This window comes from Panthera uncia, assembly GCF_023721935.1.
Source record: "Panthera uncia isolate 11264 chromosome D3 unlocalized genomic scaffold, Puncia_PCG_1.0 HiC_scaffold_8, whole genome shotgun sequence".
In the NCBI taxonomy this organism is placed as follows: Eukaryota; Metazoa; Chordata; class Mammalia; order Carnivora; family Felidae; genus Panthera; species Panthera uncia.
This window is the reverse complement of record NW_026057586.1, coordinates 71,163,837-71,178,164: the sequence shown is the minus strand read 5'-3', so window position 1 is coordinate 71,178,164 and position 14,328 is coordinate 71,163,837. Positions and strand designations below refer to the sequence as shown.

The 14,328-nt window shown below is 37.1% G+C and overlaps 1 protein-coding gene across 1 annotated transcript in view; it reads right to left on the bottom strand.

The window, feature by feature from the left end:
* SLC5A1 (solute carrier family 5 member 1) overlaps positions 1–14,328 on the bottom strand; it is a 72,396-nt gene that overhangs the window by 6,386 nt on the left and 51,682 nt on the right. Inside the window, exons 13-14 of the mRNA XM_049619080.1 lie at positions 8,349–8,564; positions 6,551–6,656 (exon numbers count right to left, since the gene is read on the bottom strand). Coding sequence (XP_049475037.1) covers positions 6,551–6,656; positions 8,349–8,564 — 322 coding nt within the window. The remainder of the gene's footprint in view (positions 1–6,550; positions 6,657–8,348; positions 8,565–14,328) is intronic.

Sequence of the window (14,328 nt, the reverse complement as noted above, 5' to 3'; positions counted from 1 at the left end):
TATATATATATAATGGAAATAAATTAGAAAAAGACAAATACCATATGATTTCACTCATATGTGATATTTAAGAAACAAAACAGGGGCGCCTGGGTGGCTCAGTCAGTTAAGTGTCCGACTTCAACTCAGGTCACAATCTCGCGGGCTGTGAGTTCAAGCCCCGCGTCGGGCTCTGGGTTGATGGCTCAGAGCCTGGAGCCTGCTTCGGATTCTGTGTCTCCCTCTCTCTCTGCCCCTCCCCCGTTCATGCTCTGTCTCTCTCTGTCTCAAAAATAAATAAACGTTAAAAAAATTTTTTTAATAAAAAAAAAAAAGAAACAAAACAAATGAACATAGGGAATGGGAAAAAAGAGAGGGAAGCAAAGTCTTAATTATAGAGTCTTAATTATAGAGAACAAACTGAAGGTTGCTGGGGAAGTGGATGGGGGGATGAGCTAAATGGGTGATGGGTTTTAAGGAGGGCACCTGGGCTGAGCACAGGGTGTTACATGTAAGTGATGAATCACTAAATTCTACTCCTGAAACCAATACTACACTATATGTTAACTAACCAGAATTTAACAAAAATTTGAAGAAAAAAAAAGTAAAGGGATGGAAAAGATTTATCATGCAAATGGAAGTAAAAAGAAAGCCAGGGTAGCAATCAGACAAAACTGACTTTAAACCAAATACCATAGATAGATAATAAATAAATAAATAAATAAATAAATAAATACTTGTAACAAGAGACAAAGAAGGACACTATATAATCATAAAGGGCACAAACAAGAAGATATAAGAGTTATATTTATGCCCCCAACTTGGAGACACCCAAATACATAAAGCAGCTAATAACAAACATAAAGGAAGTAATTGATAGTAATACAATAATAGTAGAGGACTTTAACACCCCATTTACATCAATGTATAGATCACTTAAACAGAAAAATCAACAAATAAACAGTGGCTTTGAAGACACATTAGACCAAATGGACCTAACAGATATATTCAAAACATTCATCCTAAAACAGCAGAATACACATTCTTCTCAAGTACAAGTGAACATTCTACAGAATAGATTCACATATTAAGCCACAAAACAAGCCTCAACAAATTCAAAAATATCCAAGTCATATTCTGCATCTTTTTAAACACAATGCTATGAAATTGGAAATCAACCATAAGAAAAAAATCTAGATAAAACACAAATACATGGAGGTTAAATAACATGCTACTAAACAATGAGTGGGTCAACCAAGAAATCAAGGAGGAAATCAAAAAATAAATGGAGACAAAGAAACAAACAAACAAAAAATACAATGGTCCAAAAGCTTTGTGATGTAGCAACAGTTGTTCTAAGATGGAATTATATAGCAATATAGTCCTACCTCAAGAAGCAAGAAAAATCTCAAATAAACAACCTAACCATGCACCTAAAGGAACTAGAAAAAGAACAAACAAAACCCAAAACCAGCAGAAGGAAGGAAAAATAATGATTAGAGAAGAAACAAACAAAATAAATACTAAACACACACACACACACACACACACACACACACTGGAACAGATCAATGAAACAGGAGCCAGGTTTGTTGAAATGAGGTTTGTTGAAAAGACCAACAAACTTGATATACCTTTAGCCAGACTCATCAAAAAGAGGGAGAGAGTTAGAGACAAGACTCAAGTAAGGAAAATCAGAAATAAAAGAGGAAAAATAACAACCAACACCACAGAAATACAAAGAATTATAAAAGAATATTACGAAAAAATCTATGCCAGCAAATTGAACAACCTACAAGAAATGGATAAATTCCTAGAAATATATAAACTTCCAAAACTGAATCAAGGAGAAATAGAAAATTTGAACAGACCAATGACCAGTAATGAAACTGAATTAGTAATAAAAAAAAAAAAAAACCTCCCTGGGAATGCAAGCTGGTGTGGCCACTCTGGAAAACAGTATGAGGGTTCCTCAAAAAACTAAAAATAGAACTACCCTACAACCCAGCAACTGCACTACTAGGCATTTATCCACGGGATACAGGGGTGCTGTTTCAAAGGGACACATGCACCCCCATGTTTATAGAAGCACTATCAACAATGGCCAAAGTATGGAAAGAGCCCAAATGTCCAACGATGAATGAATGGATAAAGAAGATGTGGCATATATATATACAATGGAGTATTAGTCGGCAATCAAAAAGAATGAAATCTTGCCATTTGCAACTACGTGGATGGAACTGGAGGGTATTATGCTAAGTGAAATTAGTCAGAGAAAGACAAAAATCATATGACTTCACTCATATGAGGACTTTAAGAGACAAAACAGATGAACATAAGGGAAGGGAAACAAAAATAATATAAAAACAGGGAGGGGGACAAAACAGAAGAGACTCATAAATATGGAGAACAAACTGAAGGTTACTGGAGGGGTTGTGGGAGGGGGGATGGGCAAAATGGGTAAGGGGCACTAAGGAATCTACTCCTGAAATCATTGTTGCACTATATGCTAACTAATTTGGATGTAAAATTTAAAAAGAAAAAATAAAATTAAAAAAAAAGAAAAAAGAAAAAAACTGCCAACAAACAAAAGTTGAGGAGCATATTTCTTCACAGATGAATTCTACCAAACATTTAAAGAGTTAATACCTATTCTTCTCAAACTATTCCCAAATATATAAAAGAGGAAGGAAAGCTTCCAAACTCATTCTATGAGACCACTCATCCTGACACCAAAAACATTTTAAAAAATACAAAAAAAAAGAGAACTACAGGGCAATATCCCTGATGAACATAGATGCAAAAATCCTCAACAAAATATTAGCAAACCAAATCCAACAATACATGAAAAAAAGCATTCAACACAATCAAGTGGGATTTATTCCTGGGGTGCAAGGGTGGTTCATTATTCACAAATCAATCAACATAATATATCATATCAATAAGAGAAAACACAAAAACCATATGATCATTTCAATATATCAATAGATACAGAAAAAGCATTTGACAAAGTACAGCATCCATTATTGAATTAAAAAAAACAAAAAACAACAACAAAAAAACCTCAATAAAGTAGGTTTAGAGGGAACATACCTCAACAGAATAAAAGCCATATATGAAAAACCCCCACAGTGGACATCACACTCAGTGGGGAAAAGCTGAGACCTTTCCCCCTAAGGTCAGGAACAAGACAGGATGTCCACTCTCACCACTTTTATTCAACATGGTACAGGAAGTCCTAGTCACAGAAATTAGATCATGAAAAGATTAAAAAGGCATCCAAATTGGTAAGGAAGAAGTAAAACTTTTACTATTCACAGATTACATGGTACTATATACAGAAAACCCTAAAAGACTCCACCAAAAAACTACTAGAACTGATAAATGAATTCAGTAAAGTTGTGGGATGTAAAATCAATACACAGAAATCCATTGCATTTCTATACACTAATAATGAAGTAGCAAAAAGAGAAATCAAGAAAACATTTCAATTTCACCAAAAGTAATAAAATACCTAGGAATAAACCTAACCAAGGAGGTGAAAGACCTGTACTCTGAAAACTATAAAACATTGATGAAAGAAATTGAAGACAACACAAAGAAATGTAAAGATAGTCTAAACTCATCCATACTACCTAAAGCAATCCACAGATTTAATGAAATCCCTATCAAAAATACCAACAGCATGTTTCACAGAACTAGAAAAAATAATCTTAAAATTTGTATGGAACCACAAAAGACCTCAAATAGCCAAAGCAATTTTGAAAAAGAATAAAACTGAAGGCATCACAACCCCATATTTTAAGATATACTACAAAGCTGTAGTAATCAAAACATGGTATTGACACAAAAATACAAGAATATGCAATGGGAAAGAGTCTCTTCAAAAAATGGTGTTGGGAAAACTGAGCAAAAGAATGAAACTAGATTACTTTCTTACACCATATACAAAAATAAACTCAAAACGGATTAAGGACCTAACTGTAAGACCTGAAACTATAAAAATCCTAGGAAAGTACAGGCAGTCATTTCTCTGACATCAGCCATACCAATATTTTTCTAGATTACATCTCCTGAGACAAGGAAAACAAAAGCAAAAATAAACTATTGAGACTTCATCAAAATAAAAACTTCTGCACAGCAAAGGAAACAATCAATGAAACTAAAAGGCAACCTATGGAATGGGAGAAGATATTTGCAAATGACATATCTGATAAAGGGTTAGTATCCAGAATATATTAAAAATTTATACAACTGAACACAAAAAAAAAACCCAAATAATCCAATTTAAAAACAGACAGAAGACATGAACAGACATTTCTCCAAAGAAGACATCCAGATGGCCAACGGACATGAGAAGATGTTCAATATCATTCGTCGTCAGGGAAATGCATATCAAAACTACAATGACTACTTAACACTTGTAACAGTGGCTAAAATCAAAAACACGAGAAACAAATAGCATTGGTGAAGATGTGGAAAAAAAGGAACTCTTGTGCACTGTTGGTGGGAATGCAAACTGGTGCAGTCACTGTGAAAAACAGTACAGAGGCTCCTCAAAAAATTAAAAATCAAATTACCATATGATACAGTAATCACACTACTGGGTATCTACCCCAAAATATGAAAACACTAATTCATAGGGGTACCTGGGTAGCTCAGTCAGCTAGGCATCCGACTTCAGCTCATGTCATGATCTCATGTGTCATGGGCTCAGGCCTTACATTAAGCTCTGTGCTGATAGCTCAGAGCCTGGAGCCTGCTTTGGATTCTGTGTCTCCCTCTTTCTCTGCCCCTCCCCTGCACACACTCTATCTCTCTCTATCTCTCAAAAATAAATAAACATTTAAAAATTTTAAGAAAGAAAACACTAATTCATAAAGATATATGACCCTTATGTTTATTGCAGCATTACTTACAATAGCTAATTTATTGAAGTAGCCCAAGTGTCCATCAATAGATGAATGGATAAAGAAGATGTGGTATATAGATACAATAGAATATTACTTAGCCATAAAAAAGAATAAAATCTTGCCATTTGCAACAACAGGGATGGACCTAGAGGTACTTCTAAGTGAATAAGTCAGTCAGAGAAAGACAAATACCATATGATTTCACTCATATGTGGAATTTAAGCAACAAAACAAACAGACAAAAAAAGACTCTTATCTATATAGAATACACTGATGGTTACCAGAGGAGAGGTGGGGTGATAATAAATTAGGTGAAGGGGATTAAGAGCACACTTACCTTAAGGAGCACTGAATAAAGTATAGAATTGTTAAATCACTATATTATACACATGAAACTAATGTAACACTGTATGCTAACCACACTGGGATTAAAATAAAAAATAAAAATAAAATGGTGCTAGGGCAACTGGATAATATAAAAATAAAAATAAAAATAAAATAAAATAAAATAAGATTCCACTCATCAGTCTTAAATTTGCCCTCTGGTACATAACTAACCTCTTCTTCTACATTAAAACATGCAAAAGACTTCTCCTCCATGTCCCTTTTAAATCTATGATATTCTCACTCAGTGTGGAGACATTTTTGGAAGTGGGAGAAGCAGGTAGCATGTCCATGTCTCCCTGCTCCAAGGAAGCAGAAAATGTCTACCTTTTTCAACAACATGGTCAACTGCTTGTGGCTCTAGATTCTTTCCAGTACATGCAGAATCACAGGTTTCAAAACTAAAAGGTCTTTAGAGACCAAGAGAAGATTGTATCAGAGCTGGGATAATAGGCAAAGCCACTTCCTTCCTGACTCTCAATTCACATGTCCATAAAATAAGGCCATGAGACCAAATGATATCTAGAGCCCTTTCCAGAGCTAGGGTTATATATTTCTGATGGCCATATTCAGAACTTATTCTGCTGCATCTGTGCTCCCCTTCAGATGGAGTGATGTGACTTCCAGTCCAGCACCAGATAAAGCACATATGATCTTGCACTCCCACACCTCTACATACCATACATCTCCATAACCATCCTAAATGTGTGCACCACTCCCAAGTAGGGAGAAAAAGCTCCGATATATAAGCTGAGGAAAGCATTTCCCCATGATCAGGATAAGTCTCTAAACACTGACTATGCATTATCTTACTGGACTTCAGGGAAATTTGATTTTCTAAATCTGATGTGGTAAGCTGATGAGACATAAGACCCCAAGAGCCTCTCACCCATTTTCCTGATGTCACTAGAACTAACCATAGCTTAGGTTCCAACTGCTTTCAGTTCACAAGCTCTGATTCTTCCCTTGTCCTTGGCCATGCCCCAAATCAAGTCAGGGTGGCAAATACCCAACCCATACTTACATAGTTCACACTGTGAACTATGAGACATAATGAGGCTGGGATTGTTCTGCACCTCTCTCTTCCCCTTGACCAGGCCTCAGAGTGAATTTCCCATCCATTCCATCTCATTCCCCACCTCACTCCCTACTCCCTTCCAGAAGAGAGATCTGAGCTTTGATGAAGACATTTCATAAATGCTTCAGTACAGTGGCCTTGCTATTGGAGGAGTAACTTTTTAGGGCTTGGAACTAGGTTCTGAATCACAAATCACCTATTTCAATGGTCTCCTCTGGGGTTTCTTGGATGTCCTCCTCTCCTGCATCCAAGTCAATACGTTCCTCTTTGCTGTTGCGCAGGCTCCAACACAGACGATAGAGCTATGGAGAAAGCAAAACAGGTTAGCAGAAAGATCCAAATAGTGTCTTGGGTCAAGAAGTTGGAGAACAAAGATATGTGCTCAAGAAAGGAAAAGGTACATCACTTCCTGAAAGGTGTCAGTGGATAGCTAGCCATTGCTCTAGAATACAGTGGGCACTGGAGGCACTCCCAGTGAGACATTCACTTTGCCAGTGCTTGCTCAATGAAACTCAATAAAAAATGAAAACAACAACAAAAAAAGAGGTATCGTAGTCTCTCAGTACCAACAAAAACATAGATTAACAGTTCCATCTACAACATTATTTCTAAATATGGATACTTCGATGTGAATTATACACATGAATTCACATTGTGTGATATTATATTCAGAGACTAAGAGACTGCCTTGAATAAAGAAATTTTTGTTGAATGAATGAACTCTTCTCACATATGATAACCAAATTTGTTCCTTTACACTTATTTGTCTAGACCAACAGTATAAGAGTAGAGTTTTATACTATGTGTTTGTTACCTTATAAGGACATAATCTGTAGAATTATGAGCCATATTAGAATAGAGTAGAGCTGGAGACACAGCTTCTATGGACATGAAACCAGAAACTCGTAGAAGTCTGAAAATCAATTTAATGTGTTCATTCTACCCATGACCTCTTTTGGTGACTACCTTCCTTTCTCTACTTCAAGAGGAATCATGGAGCTAAATGTGCTTGGGGCTGCAATACTTGCAAACACTGAGACATCAGGAAGCATTAAAAACAACACAAAGAAAGCCAGTTGACAGATTCAGCAAAAAAACATAATGGCGGTTCTTCTGCTATAAAAGCAGTCTTTGTTTTACATCAAGATTGGTCACAGCTTTGAAAAATTCATAATGAGGTTGAAGGTCTCTTAGGGATTCCATAAGTCCCTGTGACTAAAAAGTCACTTTCTCTTTCTCTATGGGCAAAAATGACCTTGGCTAACTCTCTAGCTCTGTTCCTAAGAAACCTTAAAAAGGTAAAATGTCAGCTGTACTGAGCTACCAGACTATACTGCTTATGGTAAAAATGACCCATAATGGGAAATCTTCATCTGCATTGGGAGGGCTGTGAATAAATCTTAAACCAAGGGTGACATCTAGAGTTAAAGGAGAGTATTTACTATTTTTGGAGTCTTGAATCAATTGGACTTTGATATTGTTTGAAATTTCTCAAACTATACGGGTAATTGTTTGGAAGCTTAATTGGAAAAAATTAAGGGAATATCATACTTCAAATTTCCCTGAGTGTGGTGATTTTTGTAACTAAGTATATCCCTTGCTGGGACCCCTGGAAGTCATGCCATGGGACTATTAGAAAAAATCTAAGTTCCTATTTGAGATATGAGCATCTCAGCCAGGGTAGCCCCTGTGCTCACCCATGTGATCTCATGCCCTTGTGTTGTGCTGTCACTCAGGGTAAAGGATCCAGAGAATACCCTTTCAACTGAAATTTGAACTACTATGAAAACTTCTGCCAAAGACACATGCTTGATACTGCTTTGCTGGCACACCATGTTTTCTGTTCTGTGTCTTTCTACGTAAAACAAATTGCAAGCATGGGCTATTTTAGTCATATGAGTGCAAATGTCTAATTGAGCAAAGGGCAACCAAGGTGGGTGTTGCAGCATGAACATGAAACAAGGGCAGGACACCTCCCCAAAATGGATACTCACATGTACATCTGGAATGGGCTTGGTGAAGAGAGACACAACCACAATGACGATGATAGAAATGACAAAAAGGATGATGGCAAAATACAGGTAGTGCACACCACAGATAATTTTGGGACAGTTGCTGGGCTTCATGCAGCTCCCAGTTCCATAGGAAAATTCAGCCACCATACGGGACACCCCAATCAGAAATCCTATGATCAGTCCCCAAAAGGCTCCCTGTGAAAGAAAACCCTGGGTTAACCAATACCGAACACACAAAACAGCTGGGCATTCCTAGGGGGACAGAGGCAAAGGAACAAAAATGAAACAAATGATATCTTCAGGCCATCTGAAGCCAGAACACTGGAGTTCAGAATACGGCTAGGAGTGTGATGTCAGGCCTAAGCCTTTCAGCAGGTGTGTTTATCATGTTTCAGTGATGTGATTTTACCTGGGTCTTAAAATGAGGATTCATAATATAATGGGGTACAGTGTCTAATAACTGGTGTTGAATGTCAATCCAAAGATTTAATTCCAAAAATTCCCTTTAATTTTAAAAGTAATTTGAATCTCTCTCCCTGTAGCTACTACCACCATCAGCTTCCAGATTTAGCCATGTTCAGATGCAACGTAATTACTTGTGAAGTAATATGTATTCCTTGAATACACTGAAAAAAAAAATTGGGTCTTTTGGAGATGGAAGAGAAAGGAATGTTTCCATCAAGATATAAATACTACTTTCTTCATTAACCTCTTTTAAGATCCAAAGTCACTGTTTTTAATTTGAGAACATAAAACTATACTATGTGTTTTTACATTAAGCTTTGGGTTTTCATATTAGAAATATGGAAAACTTTAAGAGACTAGAATTATTGGGGGACAATTTCTCAGGGTTTTTTTTTAACCCTTTCCACCCTTCCTTCCTTCCTTCTCTCTTACCTTCCTTCCTTCCCTCTACCCACTCCCCCTTTTTTTGGTCAGTCCTCACCTAGAGAACCAGGTCTGAATCTAGACACCCACATTTTAAAAGGAGCAGTGACAAAGTAGAGTGAATTCATAGAAGGGTGGGAAGAAAGAGCCTTCATGTCAAAGGTTGATTCTTGAACTCTGCTAGCCACAGGTACCCCTGCACTTTATATCCCAGATGTTCTGCATTATCATGTCATGAGTATTTATGTCCTGGGTCTTTGCACAGGTCATTATATCTGGGAAAGCATAGGCTCTTCCCTTCCTAGTAACCTTGTTCTCACTTAAATGTCCCCTCTCGCCCTCCCAAGACAGAATTGGGCAGGCCCATCCTCCTTGCTGTGACTGCACTGTAGGCACACCTCCATGCCAACACTGATCCCACTGCTATGGAATCATTCATTCACTTACTTCTCTTTCTCCCCATCTGAACTGGGAAGTTGCCGAGAGAAGGAAACAGAACTTATTCCCTTTGTGTTGCTAGTGCCTATTTCTATGTCTGGCATCTGGAAGTATCTGATAGATAGATAGATAGATAGATGATAAGGAAAAAGAAAAAGACATTCCCCATTAACCCCCCATACACTTATTCATTCAAAAAAATATGTTTTTACTTTAGTTTGTATAAATAATATTGATAAAATCTGCTCTAGAGCTTTCCTTCTCTGTTGGCAATTAGCCTGTTCCTGTTCTTTTAGTCTTATTTGCAAGAGGCCCTTGAAAAATCTGGGAAATCTTTGACATTTTCCTCAAGATTTAGAGTCACCCTCATCAAACACAATCTCTGACCTGTCCTGAGAATCACTTTGCAGTCTCTACATGTTACTCTCCAGAGACTCTAGGCAAGGGTTTTTCACCCTCAGCACTGTGACATTTGGGCTTGAAAATTCTTTTGGGGGTGGGAGGCGAGCATGGGAGAAGCTGTCTTGTGCACTGTAGAAAGTTTAGCGGCATCCCTGGCCTCCACTCACTAGACAGCAACCCAAATCATAGCAATCCACCCAAATCATAGCAATCAAAACTATTTGCCAGACATCGCCAAATATCCCCTGGGGAAAGGGCAAAATCACCCCCAGTTGAGAACCATTACACTGTATCCCAATTCTTAGCCTTATTTTTTGAATGCCCCAGTCCTTTGTTGAATTGAATCTGTTTTTGGTTCGTGGCAATACCCAACTGGGCTTTTAGCCATACTTTACTAACTTACATTTTAGAAATCTCTCAGCTTCTGCCAATATCTATTGAAATATATCCTAAGATTGTACCCATTTTTCTAACCCGTCATAACTTGCAGGTTTTTTTCTTATTTTTCAAGGGTGTTTATCTGTGCATGCAGTTTTGTGATACCAGCAAATCTGGACTATGTTCCTAATGGCAAATGTTGAAGGAAGAGAGGCACATGTGGTAATTTTATACTTCATATCTGGGTCACTCCAGTGAGGTATTTGTTTCTGTCCTATTGGGAGAAAGAATTTATCTCTAACCAAAAATATATCATCATTTATACTGCTTCAGACAATAAGCTACATAGTCAACACCCCATTCCATCCCAGCCTTCCTCAGACATGTAGGTGGTTTGATACAGAGAGAGCTGAGCAACACTTCAGTCAGAAGGCATATCCAAAGACATCCTTTTCATGGTTCAAAACCTGTGACAGCACTCCACTGAAAATCCAAACTCTTTAGCCTGGCTTTCAAAGGAGCCATTCCTTTTTTCCCCAAAAACTTTTATTTAAAGGTTGTTCTTTCTTTTTTTTTTTCTTTGAGAGAGAGAGAAAGAGAGACAGAGAGAGAGAGAGAGAGAGAGTGTGTGTGTGTGTGTGTGTGCGTGTTTGAGCAGGGAAGGGGCAGAAAGAGAGAGAGAGAGAGAGAGCGAATCCCAAGCAGGCTCCATGCTGTCCAGCACAGAGCCTGACACAGGGCTCAAATTATGAGATCATGACCTGAACTGAAACCAAGAATTGAATGTTTAACCAACTGAGCCACCCAAGCACCCCCCAAATTTTTATTTAAATTCTAGTTAGTTAACATATAGTATAATATTGGTTTCAGGAATAGAATTCAGTGATTCATCACTTACATACAACACCCAGTGCTCATAACAAGTGCCCTCCTTAATACTCATCACCTAGCCCATCCCCACTTACCTGCCTCCACCAACCCTCAGTTTGTTCTCTATCATTAAGCATCTGTTATGGTTTGCTTCCCTCTTTTTTTCCTTCCCATATGTTCATCTGTTTTGTTTCCTAAATTCCACATGAGTGAAATTATATGGTATTTGTCTTTATCTGATTGACTTATTTCATTTAGCATAATACACTCTAGCTCCATCCACATTGTTACAAATGGCAAGATTTCACTATTTTTTATAGCTAACTAATATTTCATTGTGTGTGTATATATACTATATATATATATATATATATATATATATATATATTCATCAGTCAATGGACACCTGGGCTCTGCTCTTTTTATAGTTTGGATATTGTTGATAATGCTGTTATAAACATTTGGTTACATGTACTCCTTCATATCTGTATTTTTGTATCCTTTGGGTAAATACCTAGTAATGTAATTGCTGAGTCTCAGGGAATTTCTATGTTGGGCTTTTTGAGGAACCTCCATACTGTTTTCTAGAGTGTTTGCAACTAGTTTCATTCCCATCAACATTCCCATTTCTCCACATCCTCACCAACAACTGTTGTTTCTTGTGTTGTTAATTTTAGCCATTCTGACAGGTGTGCAGTAGAATCTCATCATGGTTTTTTGTATTTCCTGATGATGTATGATGTTGAGCATCTTTTCATGTGTCTGTTAGCTATCTGGATGTCTTCTTTGGAAAAGTGACTATTCATGTCTTTTGCCCCTTTTCTTAACTGGGTTGTTTGGTTTTTGAGTGTTGAGTCTGATAAGTTCTTTATAGATTTTGGATACTAACTCTTTATCAGATATGTCATTTGCAAATATCTTCTCCCATTCCACAGGCTACCTTCAGTTTTGTGCATAAGCTTTTTATCTTGATGAAGTCCCAGTAGTTCATTTTTGCTTTCATTTCCCTTGTCTCTGGCAACATGTCTAGTAAGAAGTTGCTGCAGCCGCGGTCAAAGAGGTTGCTGCTTTTTTCTCCTGTAGGATTTTGATGGCTTCCTGTTTCACATTTAGGTCTTTCATCCATTTTGAATTTATTTTTGTGTATGGTTCAAGAAAGCGGTCCATGTTCATTCTCCATGTTGCTGTCCAGTTTTCCCAAAACCATTTGTTGAAAGAACTGTCTTTTTCCCATTGCATATTCTTTCCTGCTTTTCAGAGATTAGTTTACCATATAGTTGTGGGTCCATTTATGGGTTTTCTGTTTTGTTCCATTGATCTGTGTGTCTGTTTTTGTGCCAGTACCATACTGTCTTGATGACTACAGATCTGTAATATAGCTTGAAGTCCAGAATTGTGACGCCTCCAGCATTGATATTCTTTTTCAACATTACTTTGGCTATTGTGGTTCCATACAAATTTTAGGATTGTTTGTTCTAGCTCTGTGAAAAATGCTGGTGGCATTTTGATAGGTATTGTATTGAATATGTAGATTTATTTGGGTAGTTTAAACATTTTAACATTTGTTCTTCCAGTGCATGAGCATGGAATTTTTTCCCATTTTTTTGTGTGTGTCTTCTTCAATTTCTTTCATAAGTGTTCTATAGTTTTCAGAGTACAGATCTTTTACCTCTTTGGTTAGGTTTATTCCTAGGTATCTTACTGTTTGTGGTGCAATTGTAAATGGGATTGATTTATTGATTTCTATTTTCTGCTGCTTCATTATTGGTGTATAGAAATTCAACAGATTTCTGTACATTGATGCTATATCTTGTGATTTTTCTGAATTCATGTATTAGTTCTAGCAATTTTTTGGTGGGGTCTTTACAATTTTCTACATAGAGTATCATGTCATTTGCAAATAGTGAAAGTTTGACTTCTTCCTTACCAATTTGGATATCTTTTATTTCTTTTTGTTGTCTGATTGCTGAAGCTAGGACTTCCAACACTGTTAAATAGTAATAGTGAGAGTGGGCATCCCTCTCTGGTTCCTGATCATAAAGGAAAAGCTCTCAGTTTTCCCCCATTGAGGATTATATTAGCTGTTGGTCTTTCATATATGGCCCTAATGATGTTGAGGTATGTTCCATCTATCCCTACTTTGTTGAGGGTTTTATCAATAATTTTAATTTTTGTCAAATCCTTTTCTGCATCTATTGAGAGGATCATATGGTTCTTACCCTTTGTTTTATTAATATGGTATATCATGTTGACTGATTTGCAAATATTGAACCACCCCTGCAGCCCAAGAATAAATCCCACTTGATCATGGTGAATAATGTACTTTTGGATTCGATTTGCTAGTATCCTGTTAAGAATTTTTGCATCCATGTTCATCAGGGATATTGGCCTATAATTTTCCATTTTAGTGGGACTTTGCCTGGCTTTGGAATCAAGGTGATGTTGGCCTCATAGAATAAGTCTGGAGGTTTTCCTTCCATTTCTATTTTTTTTTTTTTGGAACAGTTTGAGAAGAATAGGTATTAACTCTTCCTTAAATGTCTGGTCAAATTCCCTTAGGAAGCCATCTGACCCTAGACTTTTGTTTGTTGGAGACTTTTAATTACTGATTCATTTCTTTGCTGGTTATGGGTCTGTTCAATTTTCTATTTCTTCCTGTTTCAGTTTTGGTAGTTTGTATGTTTCTAGGAATTTGTCCATTTTTTCCAGATTGCCCAGTTTGCTGGCATATAATTTTTCATAATATTCTCTTATAACTGCTTGTATTTCTATGGTGTTGGTTGTGATCTCTCCTCTTTCATTTGTGAATTTATTTGGGTCCTCAAAGGAGCCATTCCTAATTTAACTCTAACCTGTCTTTCTAGCATGTCTTCCATTATCCATACATACAAACTTTCTCTCAAGCCAGGTGAGATTCCTTTCAAGCCCCTGACCCTCACCCTTACCTTTGCACTTCCACCTCTGAGCCTCAGGAAGGTGCTGT